This window comes from Sceloporus occidentalis, unplaced genomic scaffold (genome assembly GCF_023333645.1).
Source record: "Sceloporus occidentalis isolate IW3139 unplaced genomic scaffold, rSceOcc1.0.p SCAF_9, whole genome shotgun sequence".
In the NCBI taxonomy this organism is placed as follows: Eukaryota; Metazoa; Chordata; class Lepidosauria; order Squamata; family Phrynosomatidae; genus Sceloporus; species Sceloporus occidentalis.
Window position 1 is genome coordinate 1,404,953 of NW_028316989.1, and position 26,149 is coordinate 1,431,101.

A 26,149-nucleotide genomic window follows, 5' to 3' on the forward strand; every position below is an offset into this window, starting at 1 on the left:
AACACTACAATTTGCAGAACAGCCTGGTACTTCTGCCTTAATGCGCAAGGAAGTGGGCCTCCTCTTGGTGCAGATGATGTGGTTGCACACACACAAAGGCGCACCAAGCATTTCTGCCCATCTACCTACACTTCCAGGAAACAGCTAAAAAAAGTAGAAGGGTTTTCAGATTTGCAATGTCTCGGTTTTGTTTGGAGGCTGGTAACAAGGGGCTTTTGGCATGCATACCCTCCAACATTTCTTCTTCCTCCTCTTTTCCTCCTGCCTTCTGCTTTGAGTCTTTTCCTCTTTTCTAACAAACTATGCATCTCACATGAGGTCCAAAGGACAATGCTCTCTGTTTTAGTCATCTGGCCTTCACAGCATGATTTTTGTAGTGAGTTTGGCCTTTGCCAGAAGGCAGATGGGTTTTGGAGTCCTTGGCCAAACAGGAGCAGCTGTCCTGCGATACAGAAAGTGTGAACTTGGATTAATGACTTTGTTAAACACTTTTTCTTTTTTGTATTAGTGTGGCAATTTGAGGCTGGGAAAAGATATGAATGGTGAGAACGGACCATTGTGTTGTTGTGTGCTTTGATGTTGTGTGCATTCAATGCTGAAAGCCTAAAAGTCAATTGACCACACAACTGAAAATATTTTCCACGTTCCACGCTGCCCTGAAGAACAGTTTTGAAGAAATAAACGCCTACGCGCCCAATTATCGTAGATACATTTTTATTTAACAATAACATTACAGTATATAAATAGGGTAAAATACCTTTGTACAATATTTCACATTCTGACAGTCAAAAGAAAAAAAGAAAAGCAAAACCAGAGGCAAGCCTTCGGTGTCTTTGCGGTAACAATAAAAGGAAAATAAAAATAAAAATTGAAATAAAAAACACAATCCCACCGACGTCCCTCAGTCAAAAGCGACAACGCACAGAGGAAAAAGCGGATGGGGTGAAATGAACAAATGCATCAGATCTAAAGAAGAGGAACTGGGGTGGAGGAGGAGAAGGAAGGAAGAAAGAGACGTCACAACGACAACAGAAGCGTCAGCACAAAGTGTGTTTTCTGGAAAGGCTCGACACGCTAGGAGTTCACAATTCCTCACTGGCACGATGCCGGACACCAGTAATGGCCAGTCATGCCAGTCCTGAGCTACTGGGCACTCAACTGGGCACTCTTGCTAAGCTATTTTTTAATCCCTTCCAAATTTGAGAGAGCTGTTAGCAGAAGGAAATGTGGATGGGCAGCCCCAATATCAATGGAGAGGGAGGTACGGTATATCTGCTCCTGGTTTTAGTCTGAACTTTAAGGGAGCTGCAAAAGGTGCAGAAACTGTTCCCGCCATGAAAACACCATGGGTGCCTCCTTTAAAGCTTGGACTGGAACCCAGAGTGGATTCGACACCCGCTCCGGCCATAATTGCGGAGGCCAAGCAAGGAATCGGTCATCGAAAGCTGGTTATGGAATGTAGAAAGGGACAGAGCCCCTTTTGAGGAGCAATAGGACTTCCGCAAACAGTAAGAGTCAAGAGTTCCCTTGAGAAACCCATGAGAGTGTACCCCAAAAGTTGTCTTCAGGAGCAACAGGGCTTCTGCAAATAATAGGAGAGTAACAGTTCTTTTGAGAAACCTTATGAGAATGTACCCCCAAAGTTTTCTTTGGGACTCCTTTGGGTAACAATATGTCTTCTGCCAATAATGGGGGAGCAACAGTTTCCTTGAGAAACCCATGAGAGTGTACCCCAAAAGCTGCTTTCAGCACTGGCTTGGGGAGGAATATGACTTCTGTAGATAATAAGAGACTGTTTCCTTGAGAAACCCCTAAGAGTGTTCCCCAAAAGTTGTCTTTGGGGTCATCTCCTTCAAGCGCAGGCGAAAAAGGCAAAGGGGATTACAGCTGTCACGACTCCAGTTTAAAACCACTCCATAACTGCTACTAGGCAAAGCATGCATGGGGGGCTATTAATGGGGCAAAGATGACATTGGGTCAAACCCAACCCAGATTTCTGTATCTCTTTTTTCCATCACTGCTGCCCTGCTCTTTTCACCAACCTTTCAAATCCTATTAAAAACCCTGACCCACTCCACCGCAGCTCCCTTGAACTCAGGCCCCAACAAACACTACCCTGACACATCCTTTTGTCACCTTCGGTCCTCTTACTATGTCTCCCCCAAACCCTAGGAAGGTGAAATACTGCCCCATCTTTACAAGGGTATCTAGTTAATAGGAGTTTGATCCCATTTTAACTGAGGTGGTGGGATGTGTAGTTTGGGGAGGGACCTATAAACTTAGGGAAACTCCACTCTCTATCCAGGAGTGCGGACTACAACTCTCCAGCAGAAAATCCTAAATTCTCGTTCTCGTGTTTTGTGATTCGAACGCAGACCTTTCCAAAAGCTAACCAACCACATTCCTCTCTGGACTGTCCAAAAGTAAGGAACTAAAAGAAGGTCTTCAAAGAAAAACAATGCTGTCACTTAATGACCAAGAGCTGGGTTCAAATTCTAAATACTCATGAAATGAGCACTGATTTTTAAGTTGGGAGCCACACCAGCAATGCCTCTGAAACTGAGATGCTAGTATTTGGCTTGAATAATACAGGACCCAGGCACATTATCAATAAATTGCAAGTTCTGGTATCTGGCAGCAATTCTTCGGTCTTAATCCTGATCAATAGTGAAGCTGAAGTTATCCAGTGACTGAGAAAATACCTGCCAACCATGAATGACCAATGTCACCTTCCAAACACTGCGGGGAAAATACTATTGGGCAAAACTAATGGGCTTCAAAGGCTACTTCTTGAGACAATTATTCAAAAGTCTTAGGCAATGAGAAAAATCCATTTGCAGGTCATAAAGCTGAGTCAAAGTGACTTTAAATCACTTATTAAAACCCGAATTCTCTTGGGGAACCCCAACTTAGGCAGACTCACTAAATCAACAGTGAGTCAACTCATAACTGCAAATCACATTGACTCAATGGGTCTGACTTTAATTGGGTTGTCAATAGGATTCAGGCCTATGAAATATAGCAATGCTATAAAATTAAATAGACAGGGCTTAGCATATACAAGGTCAACAACTCTATCTCCATCCTGTGTTTGTCATTCTTATTACAATCCACCTCTTAGCCATATTAATTCCTTCATGCAACACATTCCCCTAATTCGGGCCCACTTGGCTTTTTGCAGTTTTTGCAAATCTTTGTATTGACTAACAACGGCTCCAATTTTTGTGTGGTGTTTGTGTGAAATGGAAGAACATACATATCCAAAAGCAAGGGAAATGTCATACAGAAATGAAAAACAAAACAAAACAAACAACTCCAACACAACAGTAACAAAACCAGTGCACCAGCTGAGTTTTGGGGGGAAAGGAGCGCACCTCTTGAATGCATGGCTGCTTCTGAGACTGATTTATTCCTTCCTCTGCCTCACTAATAAGGTTTCAGAGCTTTGCATCTTTGTGTTGGCATTAACCACGTGTTGCAAAGACCAGGTGCCCTTTTGCAACCAACTACACAAATACAGCACTATGGTTTTACTACCAACAGTCATGGCTGCATCCTATTGAATTCTTGGGATTGTAGTTCAGTGAGTCATTGGTGTCTTCCCCTCCTTGAACTGCCAATCCCAGTCTTCAATAGGATGGAGCCATGGGCATTAAAGCAGAATTGTAGGTAATGCTATCACTGTGTAGCATGAAAGTGAGTGAAGCTTGGGGATGCATCCTGCAAGAAGGTCCCCCCATATTGGCACTCATCTTGAGTCAATCATTGCAGGATGGAGTTGAACCCAGAGGAAGAGGCCCAAAATACATTTTACACACCAAGACATTCAGACCAATGGAAATTCCCCATTCCAAAATCGACTCCCTCGTTCCAAAAATGGTGGGACATTTTATTATTTTAGAAGAGGGCATACTATAAATATCTAGCACAGTGTCCCCATCCTCCTTCTTCTAGGCCTTTCAAAACTAAAAGGAAAACAGAACCCAACAGCAAGTGACAATTGTACTTCATATCCTCTTAGCTTCCTGCATTTCAGCGATCCACAAAGAGAGCAGATGGGATGCATGCATTTCCCTCTGGGTTGGAGCAGAGAGCAAATTCTACCCTTGTCTGCCTGGAATACTGTTGTCAGAGAATGGTGTCAGAACAGATGCTTGGAGACAAAACTACAGGACCCACCTTTCTTTGCAAGGACTGCAGGGGGTTCTGCTACTCCTTGCAAGTCCTGATTCCCAGCAATCCAGCTGACCCAGAAGTGAAGACTCCTGGCTCCCATTTTCCTTTGCAGACTTTGGGCCAACTGCTTACACAACCAGGAAGGAAAGCAAGTGAGCAAGCAACAGAACAACCCAGCCGTCCCTTAACATGTATGGGAATGCACTTAATGCCAAAGACTGATAAATGGCAAAAAGGCTGAAGGACGCTACATCTTATGTCCAGGTAAGTTGTGCACTGCATGGGGATGCAAGCAGAAGGAACCCCCTTTCATAGTGAGCTGGACACTAAATTTAAGCACCTGGTCTGGAATCCTTTGGATAAACTCTGTTGACATAGCTGGAGGTTAAGCCATCCTAAGTACTTTTGCCAGTGTTGCACTGTGGGGATCTCTTGCAGCTGACTGACAGCTGTCACTCTCCTGGACCTCTTCAGCAACCATGCACAAGGAGAATGATGCTCCGACAGAGGCAAATAGGGACCTGGCCTTGAATGCCATGACCCAGTACAGCCACTCCGTCAAATGCAACTTTGCTCTGCATTTGCCTACAGTGAAGGTGAAGCTGGGTTGGTGGAAAATGAGGCGCATTGTTTCACAGACCTGCACTACAGAGACTCAGTTCTAAATAGGTCTAGTTCTATGTTCTCCTCCTCTTCCTCCTCCACCGATGCTACCAAGAGAAAGCAGGATGAGACACATGCGGCTCTATCCACACAATGAGAGGCTGGAACAGAAAAACCAACTCTCAGATCTTCAGCGGAGGTTGGAGAGGATGCAACCAGGTTTCTTTCCTCCACGCCACAGTTCGTTCCAAACTCAGAGCTCTTGGTGGTTTCGCTGGATGCCACAGCCATACAGATACATATTTTTAAGAGGGCAAACCTTTTGGATAGAGAAGACGGAAGTGAGGGAGGCTTGTTACCATCCTAAATCAGGCAAGCTAAGAGAGGATTTGCTGGGAGAGGTGGGGTGGGATCTGGTGGTTGAAAGAGGGTCCGGGAGGCTTGCCCTTGCTCAGTCCCATCCTGACGCCAGCCTTCGATGCCTCCTACGCCTCCTCTGGACCGGACAACACCCCCTTGTCCACCAGGTGTGCTTTTAACGTGTTGAAGATGTTCAGCTGCTGATCTGGCCGCAGGGTCAGCAGCTGCTGGATGAGTTTGCTTGGGTTGGGACCCCTGCGACAAAGGAAAACATGATAGTTATGCCAGCAGAAAGAGGTAGCAGTCATTTCCACGCATCGTTCCCACATTCCACCCCAAACACACCAGCTTTCCCATCTCATTTCAGAAACTAAGCAGGCTCAGGCCTGGCTAGTATTTGGATTCACTAGGTCAGGGGTTCCCAACCTTTTTGACTCGCAGAGGCCTTGTTTCTATGGCCAAGCCCCTAAGAGGCCCACTCTATGTCTTACAAGTAAATGGTGTATAGGAGTATATATAGGAATATATTCTTAGTCTTTAATTTCATTCAATGCTTATTTCTTTCATTTTCCTGGAGCGATCGCAAAGCACTTGGGAAGCACAGGATGGGAACCCCTGCATTAGGGAATACCAAGTATCTCCCAGAAGGACTGAGTAAGAATCCTGCCTCAAATCCTAGAGAGCCATTGCAAAAGTCTTTCCAAGACCTTTTGGGCAAAGGAACTTGGTGCCTCATTTTAAGAAGGATATAGGAGTGGTCTAAGCACTGGACTACAGCACTGAGGGAAAAGGTTGAATCACCACTCAGCCACGAAAACCCACTGGGTGACCTTATTTATTTATTTATTTGGTATGACCTTAAGAAAATCATACTTTCTCAGCCTCAGAAGATAGTACAAACAAATCACCTCTGATCAAATCTTACCAAGTAAGCCCTGTGATAGGGTTGCTGTAAGTCAGAAACAATTGGAAGGCACACAACGACTTGGACAAAATTGCAGTGTGATGCATCAACAAAAATGGCAAATGCTACCTTAGCCTGCATTAGTAGAATCACAGTTTGCAAGTCGAGGGAAGTAATAGTCCCACAATATATTCCAAGCCAGGGCTTGGAGAAGACAGAAGAAGGGTGTCAGGGGGTGATAAAAAGGATACCAGCACCCCAGCCCTGGCACCAGCATAGGCTTTTCCTTTCTTTCAACAGAGCGTGCAAAATCAGCCTCAACTTTCCCCTCCCTGCTTTCATTTTAAGGGTTTTAGTTTTGCTCCGACGCTCATGCTCTAGCCAAGAGACACTTGAAAAGCTACCTGATGAAGCTGGCGATGTAGACGTTCACAAAGGTGGCCATCAAGTACTGACAGTCAAACCGGTCCATGATGCCGCCATGCCCCGGGATGGTGTTGGCAAAGTCCTGCGCAATAAGGTTTTTGTTAAAAACAGGACAGCCATTTTACAGAGGCAACCCAAACTTCAGTTTTTTGGTTCTTGCATCAACTTCAGTGTGGTGTTTGGCAGCTCCCTTGTCACTGAAGCAACGAATCCACTCCAGGCTCTAATTTAGATTTGAAAAGATGGAATACAATCTGGAATGGACTCAGTGCCCTGGTGACATGGAAGAAACACCCACAACTGGTAGGTTCTAATAGATGGGGGTAGCTTTGGAGATATTTTAACACCCATTTACTAACTGATCACTCCAAAAGGACCCCTCATCTAATGACTGTCTGCTTTCAGTCCCTTTGCACCTGTTTTGGGCACAAATTTTGGGAGCAAAAACATGGACATGGGGATGATTCCTGATAGAGACTTGCCATCGCTGCCATGGCATAGCAGGAGTGTGAAATCACGTGGCCTTCCAGATTATTGTATTATTTACTGTAACATTTATCTACATCCTGCCCTTTCCCCAATCTGGCTCTCAAAAGACTGAAACAGACACAGCTTTAAAACTCACATCAAACAAAAATGTTAAAATATACAGCTGTCCCTCCACATTTGTGGGTTAAGCGCTTGTGGATTTGATTATTTGCACATTACTGTATTTTGATCTGCCACCAAAAATATGTTCTCTCTAGGCATCTTTAGCTTCTCTACACCTCAGAAGTGATTAGTTCTCCCTGGTAAATCATGTTCCATTTACCTTCTTTCTTTAGACCGTTACATATCTATTTATTTTAAATATATATTTTAAGGGTTTTAGTTTTGCTATATATTTTATGAAATCTAAAATGTTTTCCCCACTTCTTGTTGTTTTAGCCCATGGCCTGCATTTAAAAAATAACAACAGCGCTCCCTTGTGTATGAATGGCAGGGAAGCAAGATCTATTACAGCAGAAGACACAATTGCGGCACTACCTTGATTACAAGCAAAATGGCTTCAATTAGCTGCATGCCGATAATTATCTTTTTGGATGGCCTTCCTTTCTGACGGCGTCTTACCTTGATTTTGAAAGCCCTTTTAAATCCGCTGGCAAAAAATCCTCCGAAGGGACCAATGAGAGATGCAAAAGTGGAGAGCGCAATGCTGTGAATCTGGAAGGGATACATGCGGACTGTTTTCTGGAGAGAGGAAAGAGGTGTAATTGTAAGTTCTGGAAGCAGGCTATCTCACATTGTTATAATATTATTACCACTGTCATCATCATTATTAATTTTATTTATTTATATCATGCTTTCCCCCTAATATATGGACATAAAGAGACTACCATGCTGGTAGAAACAAGAGTTTGGAAACATTCATCACGCTTACTGCATTTGGGTCTTAGGGATACCTACCCAGCCGATGACAGACTGAAGCACTAGTGGAATATTATATTCCTGAAGCTGAAAAAGCTCAGAAGGCTCACAGTCCACAGTGAAGCTGTTGCTGTCGTTGTTGAACTCCACGGGGCACACGAAGCATCTGTATCCGGACATGACGTAGGAAAGCTTGGTTGTTTGCGGGGGAGAAACAGAAGGATTAAGAGCTGAATTCCTTCCAGGGAACACTGATCTGCAAACACTCATCACGACCCATCAGATGGTCGGGACATTGGACCAGCACCAGGACAGCTCTGGGCATTATTCTCAATGTACCTCCCAGCCATATCCTTGGGAATGGCTTGGGAACTCCATACAGCTACTATTATCTTCAGCTCATCTTCTCATGGACTGTCGGTCCAACCTCAGTTTTTCCTCCCTTTCCATATCACCCAAACTCCCTCCAGGCACCTTGGTTATCTCCCCTTTGCATCAGGACTGGCCCACCATTTTCTGTTCTGCTCTTATAAAGAAAAGCCAGCATGAATGCTTACCAGGAGGCCAAAAACCACGGTGGCAAAGAAGCCTCCAATGAAACCTTCCCAAGTCTTCTTGGGGGACAGCTGCAGAAAGAGAGACAAGCAACAGCATTACAAGAAGGAAACTGCTGGAAGAACTATGGAAGTTGTCCTAGAGTCTATGAAATCTGGGCCCCTTTCAGTACGACACCCTTTCAAAGTGTTTTAAATATACACTGTAGTTGTACAGTATGAAGGACCTCTTGAGGTAGGAGAGAAATTCCAGCAATATAATATTAACGAAATACAAAACCATCATGGCACTTGCCTAAGACATCCCCACCTTCACCCCAAATTGCTGCTTTTGCTAGGTCCAGCATCAGTCCCTAACCTGATCCCCAAGGCTGCTTTCCTTTAAAGCCGTTTAATAATTTAATGGCTTGAACAAACCTTAATCAATGGGGTGCGTCCAAAGAAGAACCCAAACATGTAGGCCATGATGTCATTGCAGATGACACAGGAAATAGGAACAATAAACCTAGATGGCAACAGAGAAATCACTTTAAGGAGAGGTTGGGATTTACAAAGAGGCATGTTAGGCTCTCTGGCTGAATCGTGCATCAGAGAGAGAGCTGTGATTCAACCTGAGATCAGCTGCAATTGCTCCCTGAAAGATGTTGCTTTGGCCCTTGCATTAATGCATGCATTTGCACTGGCTGCCAAAGGGATTGGTAGCCAAGAGGCCCTGCTTCCAAACCAGCAAAACTCTTTTTTGGTATATTGCTTTTGGAAATTTACTTTTCAATATCTCAACAACCAGTACAAAGCTGAGACCAGAGGACCATTTGCAAAGGAAGTAGTTAAATTCTGGGAAGCAGATATTTTGACTTTTTTTAAAAAAAGAAAAGGATGTACAGGTTGAATCTCCCTTATCTGGAATTCCAAAATACTTCAAAACCCAAAATTGTCCACATGGGTGGCAGAGATAGTGACACTTTTACTTTCCGATGGTTCTGTCTTTCTGCTGAAGATGGAGCATCCAGCACCAAGGATGCTTAGGTAGCCATTGCTTCCTATTTTATGAGAATGCACACATTCAGGCATAGCAAAAACAGTGCAGAGAAGCCCTGAAATTTTTAGCAAGGACTTTCTCAAGCTGGCAATCTCCCCAGAGATCTTGTCATGCGGAAACCACCCACCACCGCCACCATCGCAGAAGGAGCATGAGTCAATGGGGACCCATGAGTCTGGAAGCCAATCCCTTCCACGGTTGCATCCCCATGCAAACCATGCCAAACCCTTCCTCCGCAGAAGCCCCTTCTCTCCACACAGCAGAAGTCTGCAAAGCGGTGGCACCAACTCACCAGATCATTCCTTCAAAGAGGTTGTGAATGATGAGGTGCGACTGGGTGACAACTATTAGCAAAGTCACATGGGTCCAGCCAAACTAGAAAGAGAGAACATGCAAATCCAGTTTGCAGGGAGGAAAAAAACAACCGCCCCACATTTCTCAAAGACAAGCCAAAATGCTGATTATGAATTTATGAGTGAGAGAGAGAGAAAGTGAGAGATAGACAGAAAGTTAAAAGGTTGGGGGAAATGACACACATGGTCAGGCTCAAAAATTTGGCATGCAGGTATGGGCACAAAACTGACGCGCGCGCGCACACACACACACAACCTTGGCTCTTTCTTGTAACAGAACCAGGGCACCGGAGAGCTATTCCCATGCCTTTGTGCAAAAGAAACTCTAATGAGCAGGACCAGAAGAGCCACAAAACCTCCAAGGCATTTGCACCCAAATATTTCAGGTTCGTGGGCAGTGAACTGGGTTTTAACAAGGACAACTGAGCAAAATTTGGAGCAGAGGAGGGAATCCTGTGGGCCTTTTGTGGCCCCAAGGGCTCCTTCCATTATGTCTATTTCTGGAAGCCTAGACAAGCAGCGATTTTACCTTAGAATGAGATAAAGTGAGATCTAAAATGAGATTCAAAAAAAGGATTTGCTTGCAGTGGCCAAGCAAGCGGAACTTAGGACACTCGCATTTTACCATACCATCCACATTGCCCCCCAAAAATGTAATGGGGTTTTAACTGTAAGGCCCTAAATGGTTGGGGCTGGGATGCTGGAAGGACTGCCTGCACTGATATGCATCTATTCCTAAACTCTGGTCCACCAGGCGTTTTGGACTTCAGCTCCCAGAACCCTCAGCCATCTTGGCCAATGGTTTGGGATTCTGGGAGTACAAAACATCTGGAAGGCTAGAATTTGGGAATCACTGCCTTAACAATAACAACAACAACAATAATAATAATAATTTTTATTTATATTTCCCGCTTCTCCAAAGATCGAAGTGGGATTACATCATATTAAAAATACAGTACAATACAAATATAAACTATAAAATAGTGGGCATGGCTCTTGGTCTGCTGCTAAGGACAGACTTGGCTGGCAGGCAAAGGAGACGGAGCCTTCTCTGCAGTGGCACCAGTCCCTGCAAAATTCCCTCACTGTTCTATGGCTCTCATCTGCTGACTGGTTTTAAACAGACTCTAAAGAAATGTTGTAGACATCTGCTTTTGTCTGACCACAATGGCTGCTGGATGCATGAGAAAGGCATCAGCCAAGCATGAGCTATGCTGCAATCCTAAATCCTGCCACGGATTTTACTTCTGATTTTGGGATGGAGAGTTTTTCAGATGGGTTGTTACTATGAATTTCATGTCTGAAGTCCAACAGGTTTTGTGACGGACGCTGTGGTGTCATGAACTACTATTTCTGAAAGGCAATATACTAATAATGCAAATTTTGATTTTCCCACCTTCTTTCCCAGTTTCCTTCTCTTCAGTTTAATTTTTTCTGGACACAGTGAATTTTAAGGAAAATGTTTCATCTTTTCCAAGCATTCGCTGCACATTTTTTCATGCATTCTGTACTTCCCAAGAGAAGGAAATCCATTTCACACACATCCAAATAAATTTGTGTATAGGTTCATGAGTATGTTTTATGGGATGAGGAGTCCATAACTAGATTCTCCAAGGAGATTGTGGAAGGGTTGAGAGGCAATGCATTACTCTGATCACAAAATGAAAGACAGGAAGGTTTTAAAAGATGTGTGTGTTTTTCTGAAACCAAGACGTGAATCGCCTTTTCACTTCCACATCTCTCTCTTTCTCTTTCTCTCTCTTTCACAAGCAATTAACTCTGAAAGCCCAAAATCCATTTGCTTAAGCTTACCATGTAGAACTGGAGCCGATAATGCTTTTTGACCAGACTCAACACAAACATGCAGAAACCTACAAAGGGGGGAAGGGAGAAGAGAGGATTAGCGGGGAAACGCAAGGGCAGACATTATATTTCCTTGCGCTCTGCTCATGCACAGACAATATTTTTCGGAGTCCCATTGGCATGCCTTCTTCAGAGGGGCTAGCATTGCTCTGTGCTTATTTCAATGATGCAATTCAAGTTTTTAAACTTCCTCACTTCTTGCAAAGGCAAGAATCACAGCACAAGGTGCAAACCTCACCACTGCCTCCCTTCCAGAACAAGGGAATGTGAGCAAAGCATTGTCCCTGAGCCACATGCCCTCCTTTCACCAGCAGGCATCTTTTATTTAAACAGGTTCTTAAAGATTAATTAATTGCAGGGAGATTTTTATAAAGGTGCGTGGGCTGTATTTCTTTAAACTTTACTGTTATTTCAGTCTTTTCAAAATTTAATGGCATTTCAATATGATGACTGTTTAATTATGCTTTAACTTTTTGTGATCAGGTATTTAGCAAGCCACCATCGGCTGCATATGTTGGGAGAAGCGTGGCTTATAAAATGAAATCAATATAATATAATAAGAGTACTCTGTAGATGTTTCTCTATCTTGCTTTTTAGCATTCTAACAGAGAAGTTCTGGCAGTTGGGGGAATTCGCAAGCCGCTCGTTCCAAGCACCAGAACATTCATGCTTAAAGAACATGAATCTATTTGGCATACCTGTCAAATAAAGGGCAAAGGAGATGAAGCGGTGGTATTTGCTAAGGATCCTCAAGGGCTCTTCCCGCTGGACCAGCGTGAAAAAGTAATCCGTCGCTGTTTCGCCGTAGAAGAAGTAGTTCACACAGAGAAGGAAGTACCTGGGGGAAAGGGGAAATAGACACACCTGCACTTTACTCATTCCTTTGCTTCACCTCTTCCATGAGCAAAACATAACCTCTTGCAAAACACCAATCTCTCTTTCTTTTGGGCCAAGATTTGTACTGAGGGTTTAAACCAACATTCAGCCAACAAGACAAAAGGATGGCTCAAATATAGAACATCCAAAGGCTTGGGAAAATGCTTTTCCTGCTTGAAGAATTTCCTCCTACAGATTGTGATTCTTTTTCTGGGAACAAATTCCAGAAGACTCTTAAATTATGAAAAAATAGTGCTGTTTTTATTTGTATTTCCCCCCACTTTTCACGGGGGTCCTGCCACCTTAACCCCAGTGAATGTGGAGGACCCAATGTAGAAACAAGTTTTAAAGGCAGCTGATGTGGTTGTGTTAACTAAAAGAGTCCCAAATCTGGCTCCCCTTACCAGCTGAGGGTCCTGAACCAGGGCAGTTCGTAAGAATGGTAAACGTTGTAGCCGATGGTGATGATCTCATGGAAACACTTGATCTGGACGCACATCACCTGCAAGGCCAAGACATCCCTTAAGACACTGTTTCTCACCCACTTTGCCTCAAGCATCTGCAGAATGGTTTGAATGGTTCAAGGTGTTTCATATACTTTCCTTTGCTCTTGCTGTCATCCTCCCAACAACAGCAACCAATAAGAGGGAGGGTAGGCGCACACAATGTGGCCTGTGGAACATCTTCAGCTCTTTTGTGGCCTCCCTCCAAAGGATGAAAACATGCAAAAATACCCCCATATCTCCACAAGCAAGAGAGAGCCAGAAAGGACTTACAATCATCATCAACACCATGGGTCCCAAGTAGATGATGATGAAGAAAAAGACGATCATGGCCAACGTCAGGATGCCTCTCACCCACCAGTTCTTCCATCTGCACCAGAAGGAGGAGAGGGTTAAAAGTTAGGAGTCTACACAAGGTGAAACAAGAGGGTTTCTTTGCTAATATCTCAACTGCTCCTCCACAATTTCCTTTTTCTTTTCTCTGAAACACAGTCTCTCTTGTGATGCAAGAATATGGCACTGGAAAGCTCAATGGCACAGTAACTCTGGGAATACATGCCACAGCCAATTCACTAACTGGATGAATTATTAAAGGCTTCTGAGATCTGTCCCTGATGGGAACATGGGAGAAAGGGTCTTCTTGATAGTTGCCCCCAAGTTGTGGAAGTCCCTTCCTAGAGAGTCTGGATTGGCATCCTTCCCTGTTCTCCTTCCAAAAATGGTGGAAGACTTTTTTGTTTCAGCAGATCTTTGAAAACCAATTACTTAGGAAAAAAGCCCTTGCAAAATGTGTTGCATTGTCAATTGGTTGTTCTGGAAGGAAGCAGCTCATAAAGGAGGCCATTCTGTTGCCTTGTTGTTGTTGTTGTTGTTATGTACCTTCAAGTCATGCCTGACTTATGGCAAACCTATTGTGGGTTTTTCTGGGCAGAATTTGATCAGTGGGGGTTGCTATTGCCTTTCTCTGAGGCTGACTGTGTGTGACTTGCCAGAAGTCACCCAGTAGGTTTCCATAGCAGAGCAGGGATTCGAACCCAGGTCTCCCAGTGTCTTAGTCCAACACTCAAACCACTGCACCATGCTGGCTCTCTCACAATGGCCCCACAGCGCTGCTATCTAGGGCAACGTTGAAAGGATCCAGAAAGCAGATCCATAAAATCCGACACCCAACCCCTTCCATTTTCAGGTCTAATGACTCTGAGAATTAGCAGAGAAGAGCAGAAGCTTTCCCTGCGGGAGTTTACACTCCAAGAACCCATTGCTTCAAAGACCAGCTCCCTGCAAGCATTCACAGGTCTGCAACAGTTTTCCTCAAGGGTGAGACACAGCTGCTATTTCTAGCCCCGGCTGCTTCTCGAAAAGAACACAGCACACAATCCCCAAGGCAGGGTCCATTTTGGAGGAACATCATGCTCCAAACGCTGCAGGAGAAGCGAAGGACGGGAGCAGATTAGACTGCAAACCCTTAGGGGACAGCACTGAAATGGCACCATGGGATCAGAGGAGATGGAAAAAGCAGCAAAGTGAAGCATGTAGCCCCAGGTTGGGAATCATGTGGCCCTTGAGCCCAACTGTAGCCCATGGGAGACTATGCAGTACTTGACCTCCTGGACTCTTCCATACCAAAAATTTGGCTGAAAAAAACTCTCCATTCAGCCATAAACAGCCTCTAGAGCAGAGATGCAGGACCCATGTTGCTGGACAAAATCTGCAAGGTTTGCAAAATAAAACGTGGGGAAGTTGGCAGTTGAAATACTGTTGGTTGCAACCTTAGCACCATCACTAACTGGCTTACCTCTCCTTCTCTGCTTAATGATAAATTGATGGATAGCTAGAGATACATCATCAACAGGAAGAAGAAATGGAGATTGTGGAAGAAGGCTTTGGTTGGGGTCCACACTACCTTGAGGACAGATTGGACAGGGCCCTGTTCAGGACCTCTGGAGTGTCATCCATTGGGGCGGCCGGAGCCACTTCGGACTTGCCCTCGCTGTCGGAAGCGGTTTCACCATCCACCTTGCTCTCCAGCTCCGAATCCTGAATGACAGAGAGAGAGAGAGAGAGAAAGGTTTGACCACAAAAAACAGTACGGAAGATGTAGGCTTCCACATTAGCTCTTCCAAATGAATAATATATATCTGCTCCTTGGTGGGATATTAGACAATCCAAGGCTGCACTGGTCAAACTCTGAAGCCAGCATATTACAACCTCCACTGTACTTATAAGGTTTAATTTTATATCTATATATTGAGATATATCTGCACTCTCTCATTATGAAGTCTGAATCCCCAATAACTTCCATGAAATCCTGGGATTTGCTGTTGGAGAGCATTCCCCAGTAAACACTATCATATACTAAAAATAAAACCCCACCACATCAATTGGGGGGCTAAAGAACTCTCTTTCTTCTTGCAAACATTAGGCTGGCAGCCATGTGAGCATGCATGGACCGACCTCATTCCCTAAGAATCACAAATATTCCTTGTTTATCAGCCAAAAAGATGGAAGGAGTTTCCTTCTTTGGAGGTTTTTTAACAGGGACTTGGATTGAATATTTCTGTACAGCAGAATGAGGTTGGATTGGATAGCTCTTGGGGGTCTCCTTCAACTCTAGGACTCTATGAAGGCACATGCCAATCCTGGCAATAAAACCTGGAAATAAATACAAATACCCCCCCCCCCCCAGCGATGTGTCCAAAGGCATCCTCAAGCCTTTGGGTGGAAGCAGTGGCAAGGAGCCAGAGGGTCATGCTAGCAGTGGGAAAGCCAAGTTCCTGGGACAGTGTATTTATAGCCCTTTCTATTGTCTCTGTGACCAAAAAAGAAACCATTTCCCGAGGGGAGCCAACAGTCCAAGTAAAAGCGGTCATGCTAGGGAGCAAATGTGCGCACATGAGCACAGGCGCGCATTGGGAATGGGAGAGCAAACCCAACCTGTCGTCCTTTGCAAATATTATGGGGCAGCCTGACTCAGTGGAAAAGATAATAATGCTCAGTAAAGGAGAAAGCTAAAGGAAAAGAGGAAAAGCGCACGGCAGATGGATCGATTCCACCAAGAAAGCTGCAGCTGCTCTGAGTTGCAAAGCTTGAGCAGAACAATTCATGACCTCTTGGAGGTCTCTCATTTAACTTGAAGGCACGTAACAGCAACCATTATCTATTATTATTGTTACTATTATTATTATTAGACATCCCATCAAATATTTATAGATGGCTACCATGTCATCTCTCAGTCTTTCCTTTCACAAGCTAAACATCCCCAGCTCTTTAAGTTGTTCCTCAAAAGATTAGGTTTCCAGGCTTTGGTCATCTTACGGTGCAAATCATTTCCAACTTATGGGGACCTGAAGGTGAACCTATCATGGGGCTTTCTTGGCACGATTTGTGCAGAAGAGGTTTGCTTGGTTAAGTCACTCTGTCAGCCTCAAGGGAAGGCCATGGCAAACCTCCTCTGAGCAAAGCTTGCCAAGAAAACCCCATGACAGGTCTGCCTTAGGGTCGTCATAAGTCGGAAATGACTCTAAGGCACTCAACAACAGCAGCCAAGGAAGACAAAGCCAAAGATGAAAGGTTTGGAGACTCTGCAGCAAGGGCTACTTGACTTCCAAAAACATTTGAGTTAATTGCAAGGGATGTGTGTTTGCTGGAGGAAAAGAAATGGGAAAGGACTGTGGAGCTGGCCCTCTCTCATCCCTTGGGCACATGGCAGCTGCCCCTTTGCAAATTGCCAGTTTGGGCAGCTGCTCAGAAAGGCTGGCTCTCCTCTCTCAGCATCACTGCTGTGTGGTACCCAGGTCCAAAGGGGGAGAGGTCGCCATGGCAACCGTCTCCTGCTGCATCGCCTTTTCTCACACACTCAGAGGCAGGGATGCTACACTGCTGCTTCCATCACTCCTGGCAATTCTTGTTCAAGCTCCGTGACCCTGTCTCCAACCCCCTCGACCCAAAAAAATCTGTCACGAATTGCGGTGCTGGAAAGAACCATAACAACCATCTTGTCCAACCCACTTCTACCATGCATGAATATGCAACTAAACCGATCCTGAACCAAGCCCGCCTAACCTCTCTTTTAAAGCTCTCCAAAGAAAGAGAACCTGGCTTATCAATATCCTTCTTGAATCGGACACACAATATTCCAATTGAGGTCTGAGCAAACCAGAATGGATTTGCATTACTACTTCCTTTGATCTGGAGGCTAGATTTCTGTTGATACAACTCAGAATTGCATTGATTATTTTGGCTGCAAATAAATAAATAAATAAATAAAAATCACATCAATGACTCATATTTAGCTGGTTTTCTATGAAGGCCCCAAGATCCGCTTTCAAGCCAAATGTCACCCATCCTACATCTGTCCATTTCATTTTTCCTGCCTAGTGATGCAGTAGGAACTTACATTCTCTCCCTGTTGTAATTCAATTTGTTAGTTTCTGACACATCTCTCCAACCTTGTCGAGGAGATTTTGAATTCGGATCCTGTCCTTTGGGGACATGGGCTTTCCAAGATAATTTAGCTATCCGTGAAAATTTAAAGATGATGGATTGTTTTTAAAAAGGAATTTAAATTAACCCCAGAAGCAGAGAGAGAGAGAGGCTTTCCTCCTGAAAATGGGCAGCTGAGTGGCAGAGGAACTGCTTCGGAGGAAAAGGCTCAAGATGCCAGCCTCCCAGGCATTGGACTCTTCATTAGCTTTCTCTTCCATGGAAGCAAGGAGTAACTTTAGCAATTTCCTTCTTGGTGCAAGAATGTCTTCAAAAACCTCAAAGAATTGGGACTCATTTGTACATGGAATAACTGTATAGCAGAGATCCAGCACAGTCTAGTGGTTTGAGTGCTGGACTGTGAATCTGAAGACCAGGGTTCAAATCCTTGCTCAGCCATGGAAACCCATTGGGTGACCTTGTGCAAGTCACACTCTCTCAGCCTCAGGGGAAGGCAATGGCAAACCTCCTCTGAACAAATCTGGCCAAGAAAGCCCCATTGCAGCTTCATCTTAGGGTTGCCATAAGTCAGAAACGACTTGAAGGCATGCAACAACAAGAGCCATTATCGCGCAGAGAACGGCATTTTTTTTGCATTTGCTGAAAATGCTGGTCTCTGTGGAAAAAATAATGTGCAAATTCTGCACAGAAGAAATTCCCAAAGAGAGCATCTTCTGCAGAGAAGAATAATACTTCTGCACAGAGTTTGCACAGAATAAATCCCAAACTACAAACAGTCGCCTTTTTCCTAGTTTGGGACTCAAGGTTGCTTATAACAGGGTTTTTTAAAAACATAGTTAAAAATTCACAAAATAGAGAAGTTAAAAAGCGATTAAATGATTTAAATGAAGCCCTAAAATTAAAAATCTAAGCCATAAGAAGCGCAAGAAAATTAGCAAATAGAAAATCCAGCGCATTGTACAAGGTCTGTCCCATCTAAACCATCAAAGGATGATCAAAACAGAAAAGTCTGGAGCTGTTTATGGAAAAGGAGGATGTCAGAAATAATTATTAATACAAAAATGAACATAAAGCTTGGTTTGGGCCGATGCATCCCTAAGATTTAAAAGTAAAAATGTTTGACATTTACCAAATGGGGATGGAGTGGAAACATGCCATATTCTTCTGTTGGCTGATAATCCCATTCAAAGTTATCACTTTCATTTGCAGAAAGAAATTAAAAACAGCCCTGAAATTAGACAACTCTAGGCCTATCTGTTTAGCACTTTCAGCCAAAGAAAACAAAAGGGAATTTCCTTATCTTATCTAAGTCGGTGCGTATTAACAACCCAAGAAGAGCCAACTCTGCAGACCTTTGGCAAGCCTTGCACAACTATGGACACGTTGGAAAGTTTGGATACAGACAACAAAACACACACAGATGGGGCTAAAGTTGTCTAAAAGGTGACCCTGCTCCATCTTCTCAGACAGAAAGTGATAAATAATACACAAAACAAAAGCATCCTCAACATCCAAAGTCAATGAGCAAACAATGCAATGCTGACCTTTGCATTAGTGCGCATATCATATTTAGTTTCATTATCGTTAGTTTTGTCTTGCAAAAGTGACATGGTTTATTTCTTGACTTTGCATGCTAACAATCCCCTTATTTTGCGTATTGTATTTGGGTTTGGTTGTTTTTAAACCAAATCCATCACAACATCATCTGAACACATTTGTTTTCTCTGCGCCTGGCTGAGTATTTTCCAGCAAAAGGAAGGAGGGGGGAAACTGTTCCAGCATTTCCATTTCTGTTGCCTTGTGTCTGACCAGCATCCTTTCATTGTGCGTGTCTGGAAAAACGCATGATGTTTTTAAGCTTACGCAGACCAGGGAAACAGGGACCGGGTCTCTTCCAACTTTATTTATACACACACACATATCAGGAGGAACAGAAACACAACCCCCTAAAAGGAAAAGCGTCCCCAGAATGCAGAGTTGGGATCCAATGTGAGTCTGGTTGCAAAAAGACAAACGGCACAATCCTGAATAAGAGAAACAACTGCAAGGCAGCCAAAGGGAAGGAAAATGCAGGCAGACATCAGATGTTTTAAAAGGGGCTCCTGCACCATTAAGTTTGGTCACAGCTGTGACAGAGGTCCAAAACGTACTGGAGAAATAACCCAGATTGAGCCGTCTCAAACCGGATTATTTCTGCAGTGTGTTTTGGACCAGAGTGAAAGTAACTGGAAGGGCAATGCAAATGTGACCTCAAAGACTTGCAAAACTAATAGTTGTGTGTGCATGCAGCAATTGTGCATGCTTACTGTTACAAGGCTGCGCATGCTTCACAGCTACATCGATGTGCTAAAATACTGGGCACACAAATCGACTTCTTGCAAATGCAGCTGTTAAGGTGAGAAAGGCAATGCTGGTCAAGAAGTAGTAACTTGAAAGCATACAGGAAGTGTCTTAGGAAATCCCAAAAGCACCGCAGAGGAGCGCAAAGGAAGATTTCTGCTCAGGCGTATTTCACCCTTGACTGGGACAGAAGCAGGAAACAAACACAAACACACAGACACAAAAAGTCCTCTTTTGGTGGATGCACAAAAGTACTGTCTCTGGAAATGACCAGATGAAAAAGAGAGAGTGACTTGCCCAGGGTCACCCAATGGGTTTCCATGGCCAAGCCGGGATTCAAACCCTGGTCTGTAAAGTCAGAGTCCAACAAACCACCATTCCACTTTGGATCTCCTTCACTGGAGGACTCTAAACGGAAGCTGGATGGGTCCCTCTCAGAGATGTTTGAGCCGTGGGTTCCTGCATAATATTTGGGATGGAGTAGATGGCCCTTGGGGTCCCCTATGACTGTATGGATGCCATGCTCCGATCCCCTAAAGAATTACAGAGCACACGGAGATTGTGAGACATTGATTTGCACAATCCGTAATGGATGAAACCACCCTGGAGTGCCTTTGTAGGAGCAGAACATATGAGATGCGTCACCCCAAATATTCCATGCTTCCATATAATGCACAGAGACGCTCGCTGGCTGTCTGTTTCCATGAAGGAGCAACCTTATTTCGGTTTAAACCTGGCTAATTTTAGTCGGTCACAAAGCAGATTAGAAAGGCCGAACCCCAGTAAGCCAATTTTAGAGCAAAACAAGCACTGCTAAATCCGTGCAAGAAGGCGGCAACGCCAGGCAAGGAGAGCTTCCCTTCCAAAGTGGCCTCCGCTTTTTGGACACACTTGCATCTGGAGACCCAAAGCCACGCAAGAGCTGGGCCAGGTCTAAATCCAGAGTGGACACGCTTCGAGAGCAAATTAAAACCTGGCGCTCAAGATGACTTTGAGACGGTCAGAGTAAATGAACGCCAAAAACAAACAGTGCACCAGGTTGGATCCATACTGCAGAAATAATCCACTTGGACACCCCTTTAACTGCCATGGCTCAACGTCATGGGATTCTGGAAACTGTCATTTTGTGAGCTATTTAGCCTTCTGTGTCAAGTGCCACAACGAACTACAAATCCCAAGATTTCATACAATTGTTGTGTGTCTTCAAGCCAGTACTGATTGTTCATTTTATGTTTATGTCTGTAGGGTGTGGCCCACAGGCTTGAATTACCTTTTATAGATCGCATGCTTTGTATTTTAACATTTTTTAAAATACATTCATTGCATTTGAGTGCAACACACTGTTTAAATAAAATTGCCGAGTGTCCATCTCCCCTAAACTTTTTGCTCATTCACCTTCAAGCCGTTTTCGACACGGTGACTCCATCATGGGGTTTTCTTGGCAAGATTTGTTCAGAGGAGGGTTGCCATTGCCTTCCTCTGAGGCTGAGAGAGTGTGACTTGCCCAAATGCATCTCTGTGGCTAAATAGGGATTCCAACCCTGGTTTCCCAGCATCCTAGTCCAAAACCACTATAGCCATATTCAGCAGTAGAGAACGATATTTGGAAGAGTCCAGAGCGACAAACGGAGCTCTTCCTCGGCTGATGCTCTGTTTGCTGTGAGTTATTTCGGGGGAAGCCCTGCCCTTTAAAGGGCTGCTTTCTCAAACCGGAAGACAGACGCTCGCATTCGAGGCTCCAACTCAATCCACAGAGGACTCATCACAATAAAGCCAAAGACACTGCACTTCTATGGCAAGAAATTAAGCATTTCTCTCTCTCCATAGAAATAAAAGGCTGCAAGGCCGCCCTTTCCACCAAGACTCCCAACTCCTGTCAAAGGGCTTCTGCAAAGCGCAGCTTCAAAGGCCATTGCCAAGCGGAAAAACCCTTTGTTTTTAATACACATTTAGAGGGAAAACAATCTTAGTAATGCCACCTTTGTCCCACAACTCCTTCTTTGGCTGAAATAATAGCAATGCTCAGACAATGAGGAATCCAAGTCAGCAAAACGCGAGGCTCCATTTCGCATCGAAAGAGCTGCCAGCCAAACCCTGAAGCCACTTTGAGCCATTGCCCCGCATTCATTGCAGTTTCCCAAGGGTCAGGCTCCAGAGGCATAACTGACTAAAGGCCACTGAAATTGATTTGAAGGGAACATTCATGGGACTTGGATTCAAAGGAAGGGATCACAAGGCTTTTTGGATGTTGCCGAACTACAGGTCCCAGCAGCCTCAGCCAGTGGTCAGGAATGATGGGAGGCGCAGTCCCACTATGACCAGGAATATAAAAATCCTCTAGTGCCCTTGCAATGCTGGGAAATGACTATCAAACCAGACATACCCAAAAGCAAGGCGTTGCTCTGGCTCTTTGATTTTGTCAGCCAAGCCATTAACAAAACAACCATTTCTTTCGCCAAATGCCATGAAGGCCTTCGGACTCCATCCGCAAAACAACCAAAGCCAAACCCATCAGTGCTCAAATGGAAATGCAACTGCGTTCGGCTAAAATTCGCTCTCAGCGGAACGCAAGAGGAGCAGTCCAACCTTAAACTTGGATTGCTGACCCAAAGTCACGCCAGCCGTGATAAAAGCAGCGTGGAAAAATCTCAGGAGACGTTTGGGCTCAGCGTCCGGACGGAGAAGATTCCGGAAAGATATACATTGCAAAAAGCAAACCTTGATTTTGCCGTTTCATGTAAGGGACGCCATTTCACTGCGCCGTCGCAAACAATGGGACTCAAGCATCCATGGATTTTGGTGTTTAGGGGCTCCTGGAAAGAAACCCCTGTGGATACCAAGGGTCCACTGTAATAATAATAATAATAGTAATAATAATAATAATACTATCCCAGTGTATATCATGGGACTTCAGCATCCAAACCTCAGCGGATACCAAGCACCCGTTATCAGATCAGATCAAGTTATAGGCCCCAGCGAAAGAACAACTCTCATCCTTTTATATCTATCAGATCGCAAGACTTGTTTTTCCATCCCCATAAAAATGTGTGCACTGCATTTGTTGTTACATAAGCATTTGTTTACACAACTGCCTCCGACACAGACGTTCTTGTGCATGTTCCATCTTCGCTGTGTGTTATTTGTATATTTCCCCGCTTATATGTATATACATTTGAGCCGCACACATTTCCAGCGGCATGCATGCTTTTGCATGGCCGAAATGACTCACAAGCCTTGCGGATGTGCCAATCCCAAGAGGCAAAAAAGGTGTGCTTTTGCTTCGTGACACACCTTGGGAGGTGCGACAAGACACAACGCTGGTGGGAATCTCAGAATCAAAGTCCCGGCCTTCAGGGCAAAAAGACACAACAGTTGTCTAGATGGCCTCTGCAAGGCATTTTATGCTGTGTTTTAATGGTCCTGAGAAAAGTTCCAATGCATTTCCAAAAGGCATCCAAAGCAGGAGGGAGGCAGGCAAAGGCAACCCACCCCTTAAAACAAATAGGGTTGCCAAAAATCACAAAATACACAACAACAACAACAACAACAACAACAACAACAGATACACCCCTCTTTTTGGAAGCAGTCTAACATCTGTCTTTTCAGATGCAAGTCCCACTGAATTGCATTTGTCTCATTCCTGAATATAGGACCGCACTCTTAGGTCCAAAACACACTGCGGAAATAATCCGGTTTGAGACTGCTTTAGCTGCCCTGGTTCAGTGCTAGGGAATGCTGGGAATTGTAGTCTATTGTGGCATCAGAGCTCTCTGACAGAGAAGGCTCAATGTCTCACGAAACTATAGTTCCCAGGATTCCCCAGCACTGAGCCAGAGAAGGTAAAGCGCTCTCAAAGTGGGTTATTTCTGCAGTGTGTTCTGGACCTTTACAGAAATAGATATAAGGCAGGCAGGCAGAGACCCATAGATGACAGCACTTGCCCACAGGGAAACCCTATAGGGAATCATTGGGGAATACTTGCCCATAGGGAAACCCTATAGGGAATCACTGGGGAATACTTGCCCATAGGGAAACCCTATAGGGAATCACTGGGGAATACTTGCCCATAGGGAAACCCTATAGGGAATCATTGGGGAATACTTGCCCATAGGGAAACCCTATAGGGAATCACTGGGGAATACTTGCCCATAGGGAAACCCTATAGGGAATCACTGGGGAATACTTGCCCATAGGGAAACCCTATAGGGAATCATTGGGGAATACTTGCCCATAGGGAAACCCTATAGGGAATCATTGGGGAATACTTGCCCATAGGGAAATCCTATAGGGAATCATTGGGGAATACTTGCCCATAGGGAAACCCTATAGGGAATCATTGGGGAATACTTGCCCATAGGGAAACCCTATAGGGAATCATTGGGGAATACTTGCCCATAGGGAAACCCTATAGGGAATCACTGGGGAATACTTGCCCATAGGGAAACCCTATAGGGAATCACTGGGGAATACTTGCCCATAGGGAAACCCTATAGGGAATCATTGGGGAATACTTGCCCATAGGGAAACCCTATAGGGAATCACTGGGGAATACTTGCCCATAGGGAAACCCTATAGGGAATCACTGGGGAATACTTGCCCATAGGGAAACCCTATAGGGAATCACTGGGGAATACTTGCCCATAGGGAAACCCTATAGGGAATCACTGGGGAATACTTGCCCATAGGGAAACCCTATAGGGAATCATTGGGGAATACTTGCCCATAGGGAAACCCTATAGGGAATCACTGGGGAATACTTGCCCATAGGGAAACCCTATAGGGAATCATTGGGGAATACTTGCCCATAGGGAAACCCTATAGGGAATCACTGGGGAATACTTGCCCATAGGGAAACCCTATAGGGAATCACTGGGGAATACTTGCCCATAGGGAAATCCTATAGGGAATCATTGGGGAATATTTGCCCATAGGGAAACCCTATAGGGAATCATTGGGGAATATTTGCCCATAGGGAAACCCTACTTTCCCATAGAAAATCATTGTGGATTACTGTCCCATAGAGAAACATTGGAGAATAGTTGCCCATAGGGACCCATTGGGAAATACCTGCCCAATGATTCCTTAAGGGTTCCCCAATGAATTCCCCAATGATTCCCTATGGACAAGGACTGCATTCTCTTATGACCCCCTATGGGCAAGTAGGGTCTCCCTATGGGCAACTCCTAACCCAGAGATATATACCTTGAGTCCCTGTATTGGGAGAAGAGCTGGATAGAATAAAGTACCATGATCATAGGAATAACACCCAAAGACCCTTTTAAAGGGAGGGAGCTCGGGGCTTCCTTGGGGGCTGGAAAGAAGGGCTTCGAGGGGATGCCCCTGGCCTCCCTTTCCAAGCCTCTTCGGCCAAGGGAAGCGCCCTTCCAAGGAGCCCTCTCTGCGGAACGGATGCGCTTCGACAGAGGAGCCTCAATGCCTCCCTGAAGAATGCCAGCGCATGGAGCCATTAAAGCGGTGTCAACGCGGATTATCTCTGCAGTGCGGATGCAAAGCCTTCCCAGCCCTTGCCTTCCATTGCATTGCATCGCACTGCATGCCTTACCTTCCCCTCCCGGGAGTCCTGCTGCTGCTGCTGCTGCCCCCCTTCGGCCTCTCGGCCCGTTCTCTGCCTCAGTTCGCTCATCTTGGGATGCCTCCGAAGGAAGGAAGGAGAAGGAAGCCACGCAGAGCCTTGCAACAAGGCGCCAGCGGCGGCGGCAGCAAGAGAGACAGACAGACAGCTCCTCACCAAGAAGCCAGGCCCGGGGATTAAGGCGGGGCCAAGGCACGTGAGCGGACCAATCGGAAGGCCAGGGCTCCCGGGGGCGGGGCCGGAACGGTTTCCCCGCCCTCCGCTGCGCACAGAGAGACGAATCGTATAGAGGGGAACCAGGCACTCCGAAGACGCGACTTCAGGGTATATTGTGACCCAGAGAGCTTCCCTCAAAGTAACACAAGGGAGAAACAATATATGTGTATATATATATATATATACACATATATCTATATCTATATATACACACATCAATATTATATGTATGCATATATAATATTATATACATATACACACAAACACATATACATATAGAATTATATGTGTGTGTACATGCATACATGTGTGTGTTTTATGGCTGGAGGATTCTGGGAGTTGAAGTCCCAAAAAGACAGACTCTTTGTAGGGGCACCAATAGTCTTTGGCAGAGGAAGGCTGGAGACTTTGCAAAACTACAAAGCCCAGGATTCCATGGGAGGAAGCTACAGCATTCAAAGCGCTGCCAAACTGCATTATTTCTACAATATAG

At 44.8% G+C, this 26,149-nt stretch overlaps 1 protein-coding gene across 2 annotated transcripts; it reads right to left on the bottom strand.

The window, feature by feature from the left end:
* Nucleotides 1–697: 697 nt before the first annotated feature.
* LOC149306677 (phosphatidate cytidylyltransferase 2) lies at nucleotides 698–25,553 on the bottom strand. Of its 2 annotated transcripts, XM_089537712.1 has the most exons (13): nucleotides 25,411–25,553; nucleotides 14,968–15,101; nucleotides 13,338–13,434; nucleotides 12,966–13,063; nucleotides 12,384–12,523; nucleotides 11,635–11,693; nucleotides 9,762–9,844; nucleotides 8,848–8,935; nucleotides 8,434–8,502; nucleotides 7,916–8,068; nucleotides 7,580–7,699; nucleotides 6,448–6,551; nucleotides 698–5,394 (listed from the first exon to the last, which is right to left on the bottom strand). In XM_089537712.1, the coding sequence occupies exons 1-13, from the start codon at nucleotides 25,489–25,491 to the stop codon at nucleotides 5,265–5,267; spliced, it is 1,356 nt and encodes a 451-aa protein (XP_089393838.1). In that variant the 5' UTR covers nucleotides 25,492–25,553; the 3' UTR covers nucleotides 698–5,264. The 2 variants fall into 2 exon arrangements, with proteins under 2 accessions (XP_089393838.1, XP_089393840.1); XM_089537714.1 differs by lacking the exons at nucleotides 14,968–15,101; nucleotides 25,411–25,553 and adding an exon at nucleotides 14,860–14,956.
* Nucleotides 25,554–26,149: the final 596 nt, after the last annotated feature.

Excerpts from the sequence above, each read along its gene's own strand:
- LOC149306677 (XM_089537712.1), bottom strand. The coding sequence starts at position 25,491 with ATGAGCGAACTGAGGCAGAGAACGGGCCGAGAGGCCGAAGGGGGGCAG. Across the intron at positions 12,524-12,965 it reads TGGTTCAGGACCCTCAGCTG|GTACTTCCTTCTCTGTGTGA; the intron begins GTAAGGGGAGCC and ends CCTTTCCCCCAG. Across the intron at positions 7,700-7,915 it reads TTCAGTCTGTCATCGGCTGG|AAAACAGTCCGCATGTATCC; the intron begins GTAGGTATCCCT and ends TCCTCTCTCCAG.